General features: G+C 42.2%; 1 protein-coding gene across 1 annotated transcript in view; it reads right to left on the bottom strand.

Annotated features, from left to right (window-relative positions):
• Positions 1–1,108: 1,108 nt before the first annotated feature.
• Positions 1,109–14,127, bottom strand: part of BAG3 (BCL2 associated athanogene 3) — a 21,798-nt gene continuing 8,779 nt past the window's right edge. Inside the window, exons 2-4 of the mRNA XM_019502915.1 lie at positions 7,017–7,373; positions 4,692–5,078; positions 1,109–2,424 (exon numbers count right to left, since the gene is read on the bottom strand). Coding sequence (XP_019358460.1) covers positions 1,642–2,424; positions 4,692–5,078; positions 7,017–7,373 — 1,527 coding nt within the window. The 3' untranslated portion in view covers positions 1,109–1,641. The remainder of the gene's footprint in view (positions 2,425–4,691; positions 5,079–7,016; positions 7,374–14,127) is intronic.

Raw genomic sequence — 14,127 nt, 5'->3', positions numbered from 1 at the left:
GATCTGTACAGAAGTTCAGGCAGAGAAGCAAACAACCTGCAGTGCGAAAGCTGAGCTGCTGGGATCCTGACAGCACACAACCCAGAGAGCTTTGCAGGCTTTAACTGAACATCGGCACCAATCACAGAGAAGTTGGGAGTGGGGCCTGTGCTGTGCACAGAAGTCATCCAGCCTTTCCCCTCTCCTATGCACTGTTGGAGCCCAGCTAAGGCTGGGCAGGGCATATACTTGTATGCTTCCTTGCACCGAAGCACTGAAGAGCAACTCAGGCAGGAACAAGCCAGAAACAAAACACCCCATAACTGCTTCAGTGCCGGGCTTTTCCAGCCAAAAGCATGCAGGAGGGTGTTCTGCTCCCAACACTGCTCTCCCTTACCTTGCGGGAGGGGGAAGAAAAAGCAGCAAAGTTTACTGACTGCCTGTACAGAAGTTGTCTCCTGAGAGAGAAGTCTCCACGAAGCCCCTTCAACCCTGGTTGTTCCCAAATTATTTTTCTCCCAGGGTTTGCTCTGGGAGGAAGAGAAAAAAAAAAAGCTTAACTGCTGTATATTTGTGGTTTCACCTGAGAGCAGGGAAAGACTGAATGCCTGTCCAAGCTCCTTCTTACTGTCACAGATTCAGTGGTGTAAAAAGCTGGGTGCAAATTCAGTGTGGGGCTTCTTGGTAAAATTGGATGAAGGTAACATGATTTTCATTGGCCAGGCTTCACGTAAGAATGCCCCAGAATAAGTCCCTGACATTACCAGCAGGTCAATGAACTGTTATAAATTCCCTAATGCTATAAAAAAAAAAAGGCACAGGCAGTTGATGAACATATTGGGGATGGAAGAGGGGAGGGGAGGGGAGGAGAAAGGGTAGAAAAGTGGATGATGAAATGGAAAAGTATCACTAAAAATCAAATGCAAAACCAAATACTTCTTATCCTGTTGCAAAAAACGGGAAGTTATATGAATGGACTCAGAGCTAACCGTAGTCCTGCTCAGAACTCACAGATGACCAAACGTTATCTAAACTATAACAGGGCATTAAAGACATTCCTATTTCTAGAAAGAGCAGAAAAATTCCAAATACACTCAGCTTTCTAGCTGATAAACCACAAGACTAAGTTAGGTTTCTATATTATTTTATTTCCCTTTTAAAATATAGCATTGAAGTCCTACACACATAAATATCCCTACCATTTCTTACACATTGTCTTTATATCATTACTTAAAGTGCCCAATTGTGAACATTAAAAATAAAATATTCTTGTTAGAGTGGCTACATTTATAGAAGGATTTGGGATTCTAAGTCCGCAGGGCATTGATTTTACAAAAATCACCTGCAAAAGAAACATTTCAATACAACATGCATCAATATTAACCCTGAGGGTTTTTTGCACTCAGATGGCACAGAAGTGACTGATGTACAGGGCCTGAAACATGTCTCTTTCTATTGTGTAAGAATATAGGATAAATGCATTTCTTTTTTTTTTTTTTTTTATAGCCCCCTTGTTCAGCTACCCAAGTGTTTACTGTGTCCCAAGCTGCTATGTTGATTAAAAACCAGTTGATAAAAAGCTCCTGAAATGCATGCAACTTAAAAATTCACTTAAACACACTTCGAGTTAAAAGTCCGAGAGCTTTATAATTTTGCATGTAGCTATGGTTCAGTTGGGTTATTAGATGGGTTTGTGGTGCTGGCAAGATTGGTAAATACTTCTTCCTTAGTTTCAGGCTGATGTGTTTCCATTTTGATTTCCTCTCTGGCAACTTGTTTACCTGCATCTCCCTTGCTTTTATCCATCACAGGATTAATCCCCATGATTTCCTGTGGTGGTTTATCATTCCCTGGAAAGAATGGTTGAAGTCCATCAGCTTCATCTGGTTCTGGGACATCTTCTGCTTTTTGTTCAAGTCTTTCCAAAATATTCTGGACCTTCCTTACACCATCTCTCCTAGCTTGGCGCACATCTGCACGACCCTCGGGGTCCACGGAATCTAGGGCTAGCAACTCTTTGGTCAAATATTCTTCAATCATCAAATATTTTTTGTCATTTTTCTTGCCTTCAAAGGAATCCACTGCCTGCTCAAGCAACTGTACTTTATCTAGAATTGCCTCCACTTTCAAAACCCCAGGATGCTTCTGTGGCTCTTCCACTTCTTCCATGGTCTTTGGTGCTGGCGTCTCTTCAGGAGCAGGCCTCTCCTCTGGAGGTGCACTCTTAGGAGGACAGGAAATCTTTTTATCATCTTTCTCTGGCACGGGTAAAGGTTTCTGTGGAGGTGGTTTAGCATCTGGCTCTTTGTGAACAACCTGCACAGGGATATAAGATGATGGTGCCCCAACTCCAGACGGTGGAACTGGGCTTGCTTTGTTTTCAGCTCTGCTCTCAGGAGGCGGTCTTGGTGAGGTTTCTTGAGGTGCGATTTGCTGTGGAGAAGCCTGAACAGGAAGACAAGGATTTGTTTGGTTTTTGGAGACATGAAAACAACAACTCTTAGTTTTTTTGTTTTGTTTTGTTTTGTTTTTTTTAGAGAAATTGCAATCCCAAAGCTCAATTTTTTCAAAAGGACCTTGCAATTTTGCATCTCCAATCTCAGACAACTTAAAAGAGGGGTGGGCAAAATGCAGCACGGGGGCTGGATGTGGCCCGCCAGGCCATTCTATCCAGCCTGCAGGGCCCCTAAAAAATGTAGAAAATTAATATTTATCTGCCCCTGGCTGCCTGTCATGCAGCCCTTGATGGCTTGCCAAAACTCAGTAAAGTGGCCCTCTGCCCAAAAAAATTGCCCGCCCCTGCCTTAAAGTGCCAAACACTTCCCTTCTGAAACATGAGCCATGGGTGACTGGTGCTTCCCAGTTTGGGAGGGGCCACCAGATCACCGACCAGAACCACCAGCAGCAAAACCGGAAGCACACTTCCACCGGCACTTCCGGTTTTGTGGCTGGTCCTTCCAGGGGTGCAGAGTCAGTCTCAGGGGGTGCACATGCACCCGCGTGCACCCCCGACGCATCACCAGTGACACGAGCCCTTTTAAAATGTCTCTGAGGTGGTAGCACCTGAAGTCATTAGTTGCTGTTGAAAACCAGGACCTTAAAATCTTTTCCATCATACCAAAGTTAACTGCTGCTTAAAAAAAACAAAAACAAACAAACAAACAAACAAACAAAAAAAAAACTTGCGTCAAAACCAGCTTCTTACAGGACACTAGTATCAGCACTGTTCAGGTTTGTAAACATAGTCTTTACCAATCACAGACTATTCCCAAAGTTTAACAACTGAAAAGCTGATCCTTTGGGAGGACTAGAAAACTGGAAAGCAGATTTTATAACCTGGAACTGGCCCAGTAAGTACAGTGGGCTCAGATGCAGATTCCCACAGACCAGTGTAGCATCCCCCTCTCCCTTCTGGGAAATCTGGACCTGAGCCCATGCCCAGTTTGGCACAGAGTTGGAGTATATCAAAAGGTAGAAAGAGAATGTGGTAGAACCTATTCCTCTCATCAAACTTATAAAACTGAAGACTAATCCATGGTCTTGTGCCAGGTTTTAGCTGTTTTTAGTCAAGTCTCTCATAAAATCCAGTTTCCCGTACCTTTTAAAACAATGTTTCGAAAACAATTCAGGATTCTTCTAGACTCATTTCACGATTAAAACATTCCTACAACTAACCAAAAAAAGCTTTAATAAATGAAGTTGTTACAGTTTACCATCCCATGAGGATGTTTTACCTTAAACCAAAATGTAGTCCTCCCTTTGTCTCTCTTATATATAACTAATACCATGTCCCCAAGCTGCAATCTAGCAAAGGGTTGTAGCCTTGTAGTGTCAGTCACAGCTGAGTTTTGGTTCTGGGTCTGTAACCGATTTGCCGCGTAACCTGAAGGCACTCAGTTAACTTATAGGTGCCTTGTAATATCCATTTTACAGTCAGGTATTATGCCAAATTGACTAGGGAGCTAAGCGTCTGAAATTGGTAAATGTAAAGTAGCTGTATTACTCCTTATTCCAAAGGTTTCCATTTCAGAGGTGCTTGTCTAGGAAAGCACACACTGGTGCTCCATTATGGAAAATTAATCTCAAAATCAATTAGTCACAGAATTGAACACATTGTTCCTAAATTTAGATGAAAAAACACTTAAATATTTAAGTATTTTTAATCTTTTTTCATTATGATAAAGCACCAATAATTTTCTTCACTTGGTGCTACAACAAAAGACATTAATGAAGCAAAGCTGCAATTTTTCTAGCAACCTCCTGAACCTGATTCTCCCATTACATACGCTTTAAAAACCCACACAAACCACTTATGCTAGACAGACTTCACTGCAATTACTTTAATTTCTGCTGGTAAAACAAGATGAGAATCCTGTTCTGGATGCCAAAATCAGTTGGTTTGGTGTACCCCAAGTTCTCTCTCTTTGCTTTGGCTCTAAATTTCAGTTTTTCATGCATCTTGTGGGGAAGTGCTACATTAGATGTGAACAGAATCCCCTTGGTAACATGGTAACTCTTAAAATATATTAAAATCTAGATTTCAGGTAAAGTAAACTGGATTTACTGGAGCTGAGAACTCAGTGCTGGAATTAGGTTTCGGGCATATCTCTATCACTAGTATGATCCAAGTGTTTAACTTAGGATGTGCCAAGCAAAACAACTACTATACGCCCCCAAATTTAAAAAGGCACATTTCTGACTAGTCTGCCTACCTGTGGTCTGTCCACAACAGTCTGTACTCTGATAGGAGTTGTGGGCTGTATCTGAGCAGTAACTCTGGCTGGTGAACTGTCACGACTTGATGAGCCTTTCTGAGACACTCTGAATGGAGACTGTGCCCGTGTCGTCTTGGGCTCCCACTCATCAGCCTGAATTTTGTGATACACTGGTTGGTGGATTTGGTAATCGCTTTGCTGAGCAGGGTAGTGCGTCTTCTGTGCTTGATGGTAGACTTGTGGTTGTTGCCTGAGGATATTTTCTTCATGGATCACAGGGATTGGAATATAACCTCGAGGGAGCTGATGGCTTCCTGCATTGGGTCTGCCAGATGACTGGGGAGAAACTGGTGGCAATTCAGAATTTGAAGGAGACTGAGGTTGCTGTTAAAACAGAAAGTATTGTTACATTAATTGTTTTGCGATATTCACGGTTCCCAAACACACACAAACCAACGTGAGGGATGGAATCCGATTGTTTGCACATCAGAAACATCTAATCCTGGCCAACTTGATGTGTTTGTTTGGGGACCCAGTGGATAAACTACCCAAGTGTGGGACAATCATTATAATAGGTAGAAACCTGAGCTGTAGCATTTCCAAGTGTCAGAGGAGGGAGGAGATATTTTATCAGACTCTAAACCAGGGTGGGCAATTATTTCAGGCGGAGGGCTGCTTACTGCATTTTGCAAGCCATCAACGGCTGCATGACAGGCAGCCAGGGGCAACTAAATATTAATTTTCTAATTTTTTTAGGAGCCCCGCAAGCTGGATAGAATGGCCTGGTGGCCTGCATCCAGCCCACAGGCCACATTTTGCCCACCCCTGCTCTCAACTCTGTTCTTTTGCTCGTCTCAACCTGGTAAATTTGGGGCAGCGCTAAGCAACTAAAAAAGGAAAAAGCCCCATTCCTCTTTCCCCACTGCTGCCCCCTCACACAGTCACAGGGATTTAAATAGACTCATCCCGGTTCTTTCACCTGTGACGATGTAGGTAGTTAGGGCTAGACTGTATACACTACTCTCTTTTTCCCTGCAGCTTCTTGTGCCTGCAGTTTCACCAGCGTTAGCAATGGCATCATATTCCTGGTGCTAGCATTTCATTCAGCCATCGCTGTCGAAATCCTTTTCAGAGTTTAAGTAATACAATGCTGGTGCGGCTTCTGTTTACACTACAAATCCCAGTATCACAAGCACTAGAGTCACTACATTGGAGGGATATTTTAGGAAAACAAGGCCTTGTCTACACTAGGTTTACAGGCAGTCACCTTCTCTGGAGTGCTCATTATGTCTTGGGAAGAAGAGCACATGGAGGAAGTGCAAGAGAGCAGTGTCAACAGCACTTCTCCACCATTCTGCCAAGTTGCACAATCCTGGACAAGTTCTGAGCCACGTTGCTTAACAGTGTGCTAAACCAGCTATAAAAATATTACCAGCTTAGTCAGGTACTAAACGCTGTTAGCCGAGACACAGTTTTAGCCACGTCATTTATGGGCACAAATCTTGCTCGGTGTGAACCCTGCCACTTTGACAACCAGCTTGGTTGAAAGCTGTAGTATGGATAGGACCTCAAATTCAGTATCCATTCCTTATTTAATCTAGGGCTGGAAAACCACCCCTCAATGCTTAGATTTAGTCCATGTGATCACATTATCTCACTTCCAGTTCTCCAGCAAGATACAAAACCAAAATCTAGTATTTCTGACATGCAAAGCAAGCAGAGCATTTAAATCTTTGCCATTACTGATTTTGTTACAAATCTATCAAAAGGAGAGAGAGAAACCCCCACAAAACACAAGTTTTCAGCAATTCACTTTTAAGGTGAATTCTCTAAAAACAAAAAGCTTTAAGTATAAAATTAAAGCCTGTGAAACATCAGATTGCAAAATAGTGCTGACAAACATGCAGTATGGTTGCTTCTAAAGAGATCCTATTTATTACTTTCAATTTTTAACTTTCTATTTTTCCATATCTATAGCACAGGACACCAGAGGGTCAACTATGCTGTCACTTACACTGGTATTAAAAAAATAAATCACAAGTAATTCCACTGAAAATCAGCCAGTGAAGTAGGAGAACAATCTACATGCGACTCATTTGAGAATGAGACCTTGTAAAGCCAGAGAAAGTTAAAAGCCTTTAATGCTGAAGACTGCCAGCAGAATCATTAATGAATGTAATTTTCCACTTAGATACTTTGAAAGTACTGGGGAAAAAAAATGCAATTTGTGGTAAGTTTGAACTTCTGAGCCATAATGACATTGAGCTCGTAAGCGTGGCAAAGGCTCCAATGCAAAACACCCCAGCAATACCGACAACTGACCTCAGGCCCATGTGAGGCTGGAACCGGGGCTGTCGCAGCTGCTGTTGTCTGTCCACATTGTTTATCTGTCTGACCAGGTTCAACTGGTCCCCAAGCAGGGGACTCCGAGCAGACGTAAGCCCCCCTTAAGGGTGATTGCGACCGCACTGTGGTAGGAGAAGTTTCTGCCTTGAATCGTTGCGTGGCAGGTTGAGGAGCGGTATAATACGTGTACTGCTGTCTGTTCTCAGCGCCTTCGTGGATGACCGGAATAGGGATGTAGCCAGCACGAAGTTTTGGGTATCCCATGCTTCCTTCTCTCGCTTGTGGCTGCCTTGGGCTGTCGCGAGATGGACCGTTTGCTGATGACTGGCCTTCCTAAAAATTTTTTTAAAAAGTTAGGATTCAGAAGTTAGGCTCCATGCATCTTATAAGAATGAGTAACCCTAGCACTCATCCTTCAAAGCAATGGAATTTTGTATATCTGAGCTTAATCTCCTCTGTTCCCATTACGTTTCCAAAAAAAGAATAAGAACTAAATCATCCAGAACTGCATGCAGCATGAAAAGAAAAAAAAAGGCTGAACAAATTATTTATCATGGTTGTACCGGCTGGGTCTGCCTTTTCCTCAGACCTGAAGAATGTACTGCATTCAAAAGCTCCTTTAAGTCTAACCAAGCAGTTGTTCCAATGGGGGAAGGGGAGCAGGAGGACAGAACAAAAAAACAAACAAACAAACAAAAAAACCAGCCACTGAACAAATCCACCACACCACTGCCCATAAAAAAAATCCTGATCTCTCTCTTGAACAAGAGATTTTTTTTTAAGTTAGTATCCTTGATACAGTGACTTAAGCTTAAACATATGTCACATTTCCTGACAATACGCACAGCTATACAAGATGTTTTTTGCGGAGTTGCTTAATCAGCTTCACAGTAAACGTCTCAGCACCTATTATGGCACAGTAAACTAACAGACAACACCGCAAGTTAGTACTTGTGAATACTGCACCAGAGTTTAGTGCAGAGCCGTGTATATGTAGACACCAACAGCTGGCTGGGGCCGGCTAGCCCTGCGCTGGAGCACCCTCGTGCTGTGGAGGGGCTGGCTGGGTCGGAGCAGTGCTGAGCTGGCAGGGTGAACCCCCAGCTCTGCTGCTATCATCAGGGTTGCTCTGACCTGGCTCAACATGCCATGGTCCCAGGCACACCTTCAAATGCAGCACCCCACAGTAATAAACTCAAAGTACAATTTTACTGCTTTGAATTAATTGCATGTGTAGGCACACCCAGTGAGTCTTATTTAAAAAGACACACACACACACACACACACACACACACGTTATGCTGGTGTAATTCCAACTTCAACAGCATGATTTGGGTTTTACAGCAAGGTTTGAGACACCAGAAACAATTCTGTCAGCACCCTTGCAAATAAAGCCCATGCAGCAGCTAAGAGTGGAAAGAAATTCTCTAAGAAACCAGAGACTAACAGACGGCCAGTGCTCATCAGTATTGTTCCTCCCACTGTCTATTTAAAGAGTGTTATTGATGTGGAGTGCTAGAGAATGTATCTGCTTCCAGCTAAGAACGAGGAATGAATCCACTGCCATAGGAAGAAATCCAACATGGGAAATGAACAATATACACGGTGTCCAAATACGTTTATTATACAATGCTAAACTTCTACAGGAGATGGAAGTGATTTGTACCAATACCCCTCACAAGTCCTCTAATAAAGTTCTTCCTACAACGGCCTTTCTATTTTGAGGTCCTGTTAAGGGCCAAGTTCCAGATGTATCTCCAAGTAAGATCATGTAACAAGCACCTCTGTCACTCAGAGGGTAATGTCATTATTCAGTAAGAACGGAATTTAATAAGAGGACATGTAATACTAGGGTGGATACATTAAAAGTTATTTTAAAAAAAAGAAGGGGTTTTGTAGTTTCATGTGGATATCCATATGCGAGCAGACTAATTCACTAAGATGACAATTATCTAATTTACCAAATAAATACTGAGAGATCCTCCCAAACACCTACACCTCTTTAAAACAAAGATTACTCAAATTCAGGAAGCTCTAGAAATTGCAGAGAATACATTCTACTGTTATAACAAAGAAAATGGGAACAAATGCAGTCGCAAGTGGAGAGATGCTCATGTTGAACTCTTTTTTAATACTACTAAAATCAGAAGAAACTCTACTGAAGGCATTTGGGACAGTGAGGTCCAGAAAGTGTTCAAATAAGTTCCAACTAGCTTCTCCAAACAGTTACAGAGCCTACAAGTAATTCTTTACATTAGTTTAAGTTCTACTGATTTTTTCAGATTTATACCAAAAGCAAGATCAGCTCCTGTACATGAATGTACTCAGCGGAGAGGAAGAGAAGAGAAGAAGATGGAGACGTGCCCCAAGATCAAATAGCTGGCTCCTCTTTTCCAATTCTCCTTTCCTTCTGTATCACAGATTTACTCCTGCATCTACAGCGTTCGATCCTAGCAACCTGGCAGTCAGAAAAGTTGAGGATCCAACACACGCAGAAGAAACACCTTGCTGCTCAGTGCTGAGTCATTAAATGCCACGCTCGGTTTACAGCAGCTGCTCTGCACATTCCCTGCGAGGAGAGAGTTCCTCGCAGCAGAACGAAAGAGGACTCTGGATGCCACTACATATTTCGGAGCAAATCACCCCACCTAGATCTGTGCATGAAGCATTCTCTCCATGTGCAGATCATCCTACCCTGCCACAAAAGGGAGGTTTTATAGCAGAAGGGGAAGGTGGCTTCTCCTCTAGTGCCAATACCAAGGACCAATGCTAAGGAAGGGTTAGAGGCAGACCCAGTCAGGAGGACAGCCAGGGATTCCCCAAAAGATAACGTGTCCTCAAGCAGTACAATAACTTTTAGGGGCAGATCCAGAGGGAGTCCAGTGGCATGGTCACACACCCCTTTCAGACCATGCTGTGGGAAAAGACTTGCTTCAGGGACCATACCAAAAAAAAGAAATATATATTTATGAGTATTTGGTAGTAGTGCCAGTTACTACTTTTTATTGCAATATTTGCATCCTTTTGCTTTTCTGGAAACTATTGCTAGTTTATATACATAAAGAACTGCTGCCCCCCCCCACCAGTTCTCAGCCTCCTCCCTTTCCCTCTGTGCTCATTCCCTCCTCTCCCCTTCTCCCTTCCCCACCACTGTCCCCAACTGAGCCAGGGCCAAAAGGAGCTCTAGAGCTACCCCTGCCCCCCTCCAAGGCTGCATAGGGGCCAGACTAAGCTAGGCAGTGACAGTGGCCAGTAGGTCCATCCTCCCTGCCTGATCTCTCTGGGTGTTCACTGCCAACCTAGGAGCAGGCATGGGGAGGGGAAACCCATATGCTGCCACTGTCCCTAGCTGACCCTGCTCCCTAGGCAGCCTGGCTGGAGTGGGGCAGGAGCAACTCTGGAGCTCATTCCACCCCCAGGCTGAGATAGTGATAGCAGCAGTGAGAGGGCAGGGAGGGGGGAAAATGGGAGGTGCTGCTGAGCAACGAGGAGAAGGAAGGGGTTCAGAGAGGAAGGAAGTGGCTTTTTTTGCCCATTTGCTTGCTTTGAGGGACTGAATAGAGTCCCCAGATGCTGCTCCTATGGCATAGACTACCTGCCCTGATGGGAACAGGGCTGCAGCCTCCCCCAGTAGTGCTGGTCAACTGCTCCTGCATCCGCCTTTTCAAAATCCCACATCCACTCATGGTAACCTTTCCTAGAGAGTACCTATAACCAGAGGAGTCCATGATAGCAAGATTTAAAAAGCAAACAAACCCTTAAGTGCCTACTAGGTTTGGGGGTGGGTCCTAAGTCCCCCAATGCAGCAAAGCCAAGAGAAGCTTTGAAGACTTTTTCCTTTCCAGTAGTTGAATGTGAAGGGCAGTCTTTACCTATAAACACTCCAAAAAGTATTTCCACTTTCAAACTCACTGGATGGCCTGTATCTGCAAAGTAAACTCAGCTTTGACTAATCTTCCTCCACAACTCGACCCCATATCAAAAATGCAAAACCAACAGTGCAAAGAAGGTAATTCTTTTTTTTTTTAATGCCAAATTTTCGCTTGGAGGTAAAGTTCAGGGGAAAACTTTAATAAGTCCAGCCAGGCCCACATTGATAAACTGCCGGAATACAGTTCAGGCTCTCTTGCTTACTTATTTATAGCTCCAGGGGTAATGATAATTATAAACATATCCTGTGGAAAATTAAGGATTTAGTTAGTCCTCATAGCTTCAATTCTTTTTCATGCTCAAGTAAAGGGACAGATAACAGTCATTAGTTAAAACATGCGTCAGTCCAAGTACTCATGTGGCCATTGTTCTTTTGGCAACACACAACTTTATCCCCCTCTGCCTCATGTATAATGAAATGGGGATACATCCAATAGCAAATTTAGGGAAAGTGAGTGATCCAACTACACCTCCTTTTCCTGGTCCGGATTATCCTTTTAATTAATATTGCAAATTACTAGAAGCATTTTCTTATCCCAGCTTCTTTTTCCTTTTTTTTGTCTCTTTCATCTCTCAAACTTCTGGCCCACCTATGTTTGCTTACTTTATTATGCAAGATAAAGTGTGATATGTATTGCACTGACAGGAAGCAGGCATAGCTAGCAAAAACACAAATGCAATCTTGCTGATGTGACCCTTGTTCTCTCTCTGCCAATGAGTCACATGTAATCAAGTTACTTCCTTCTGCCATGTTTTCGTATACAAATGTTTTAACCTACCAAGATATTATGTTGGAAAAAACCCTCAAAATTAACAGACTTGTAATGGTTTTTCAACCGCTTAAATGGGAAAAATGTACCAGTCAATAGAAACAAGACAAAATTTAAACTAGCAATAGTTTCCAGAAAAACAAAAGGATGCAAATATTGCATTAAAAAGTAGTAACTGGCACTACTACCAAATACTAATAAATAGTAAACACTCCAAAACATACTAAATAGTAATTCAGTAACAAAGCAACAAGTTGTAGGTGGTGCCTTTTCTTGAACTAAGTGGAAATATTAAAAGCTCCATATGAAGTCATCTATAAAACACAAAATGATTTTGAGTTAACAGTTGACACTGGTGCATTTTTTGTATAAAAGGACTTAATTAACACGTATCAACAAGCATCCATCTTGGTTCCATGGTTTTTTAAAAATCGCCGTTGATTAGCATATGGCCTCAACAACCAGCCAACTAAATAGCATAGTAAAATTTAATGGCAGTAAGGCCTGGTCTACACTTTAAAATGTTGATGATTTTATGTGAAGTGGTAGCCCTCCAACATGGGCATACATTGAATGCTACAAGAGTGCGTATGCTGGTAAGATTTGTTCTGGTTTAGCAGAGCAAAGTTAGCTATATTGGTATAAGGCTCTTTAGATTAGTAACTGGATCTACCCTAAGGCTTTTCCTGGCCTAAATATACCAATTAAAAAAAAAAGCCACAACAATTTGACTAAAAATAGTTACTGTATGCCAGTATAACTGTCTGTGCAGACAAGCCTTTACAAGATAGCCCCCCACTTTTTGGCCTTCAGCACATTTTCTAGTATTGCAAATGCCATCTCATACCCACAATAATGAATCAATATGAAACTTTATGCAAGATCTTTCCATGTGTTATGTGGTAAGTGTCATCAGCCTCGAATCCTTATGCCTGTGCCTGCATTGGCACTTGCACAGACCCATGGTAGTAAGGCTTCACTAAAGAGGTAGGTTGCAGGGAACCTTCCTACCAATTGAGAAGTCCACTAATGAGGGTGCTTTATACAGCCTGAACTTCAGCAGGGATTTACTGCAGGGTTAGTGGACTGGAAATGATTTACTGCAAATGTCCATTTTCTTCACCCCCAAAGATCTAGATCCATAGACCGTGTCTACAGAAGGGCTTCTGTAGTACCTGGGGAAGGTGACAGCGATGCATCTCTTCTACAGTTATCCATTGTGGATGTGTCAAATTCTCATAATCTGCATGTCTGATAATTTTATCTGTCCAACTTCTTAACTTCGCCTCCAGTCCTCTTCTCCTTGTGATCTCTGGTCCTTACTATGAATCATGGGAGATCCAAGCGGCCATGTGAAATTCATCAGACCCTTGAATTTTTCTGTAATTCAGAACCTTTAGAAAAATGTTTTTCTAGTAAATACAAAGGCTCAAAGATGGGAACAAACCTCTAATCATTCAAAACCCCCAAGAGACAGGACCCTGAACACAAAGACTACAGGCTACATAGGTCTTGTTTCAGTCAAAATACTTCAAATTGGTCTTCGTTCCTCTGTATATCTGGGCCTTTTATTATAGTTTGAAATAATAGCGGATGCACGTTTTAAAAAGAACTAGGTAATTTTAAGGGTTGAGTCTTTAGTTTCAATTCACATTTGGATAGGCAAGGATCTAAGTTTCTTCTAGCATCTAAAAAGAACACCATCAAAGCAAGGAAGAAGACAGAAATCGGGAGCTAGACATTTTTCACTATAACGTCATGAAGGTGAAAATTCTGGGATCCCCCTAAAAAGGTTTCACAGGAATATTTCAGCATAGGAGCAAGAGTGTAGGCTATCAATGCTTCGCAGTTTCAGTTTAAAGTTACTTGCCAGATTAGGTTTATTTGTTCAGAGTCTGTATTTAGGACAAACCTGCATACAAATAAAATGACTAATACAGCCAGATAAACCCTTCCTGGTTCAAATAAAGAAAGCAAAAAAAAAATCCAACTCCTCCACACCACTGCTGCATAATGAACTAAAACATCCCTTAATAAATTGGGGGGGTGGGGGGGGAAACGGGGCCACACACAGACTGTCACAGAGCTTAAAACCTGCAAGTAAATCATTAATATGGTTGAAGTTCCTCAAAATTGGTTGGAGCACTGAACATTTTAAATATTTCTTTCATTTTTTTTTTACAAAGTTTTTTTTAAAGAAAAAACAGGAATTTAAACACAAGTGGATAAGGAGAAAATGTTGAAAAGTAAGGATAATTTGAAAAAAATATATATAAAACTTGTGTGTGTACATGTATATGTATGCATGTATGAAATAAAATATGTAGGCCCTCTCCTTTATTCAAAGCATACAGTATGTAACTGCAACCCCCCCCCCCCCCCCCCCC

The sequence above is a fragment of the Gavialis gangeticus genome, unplaced genomic scaffold (assembly GCF_001723915.1).
Source record: "Gavialis gangeticus isolate Ggan-Ray unplaced genomic scaffold, GavGan_comp1, whole genome shotgun sequence".
NCBI classification, from domain to species: domain Eukaryota; kingdom Metazoa; phylum Chordata; order Crocodylia; family Gavialidae; genus Gavialis; species Gavialis gangeticus.
The sequence above is the reverse complement of the archived record's forward strand: the minus strand, read 5'-3'. Positions and strand labels throughout refer to the sequence as shown.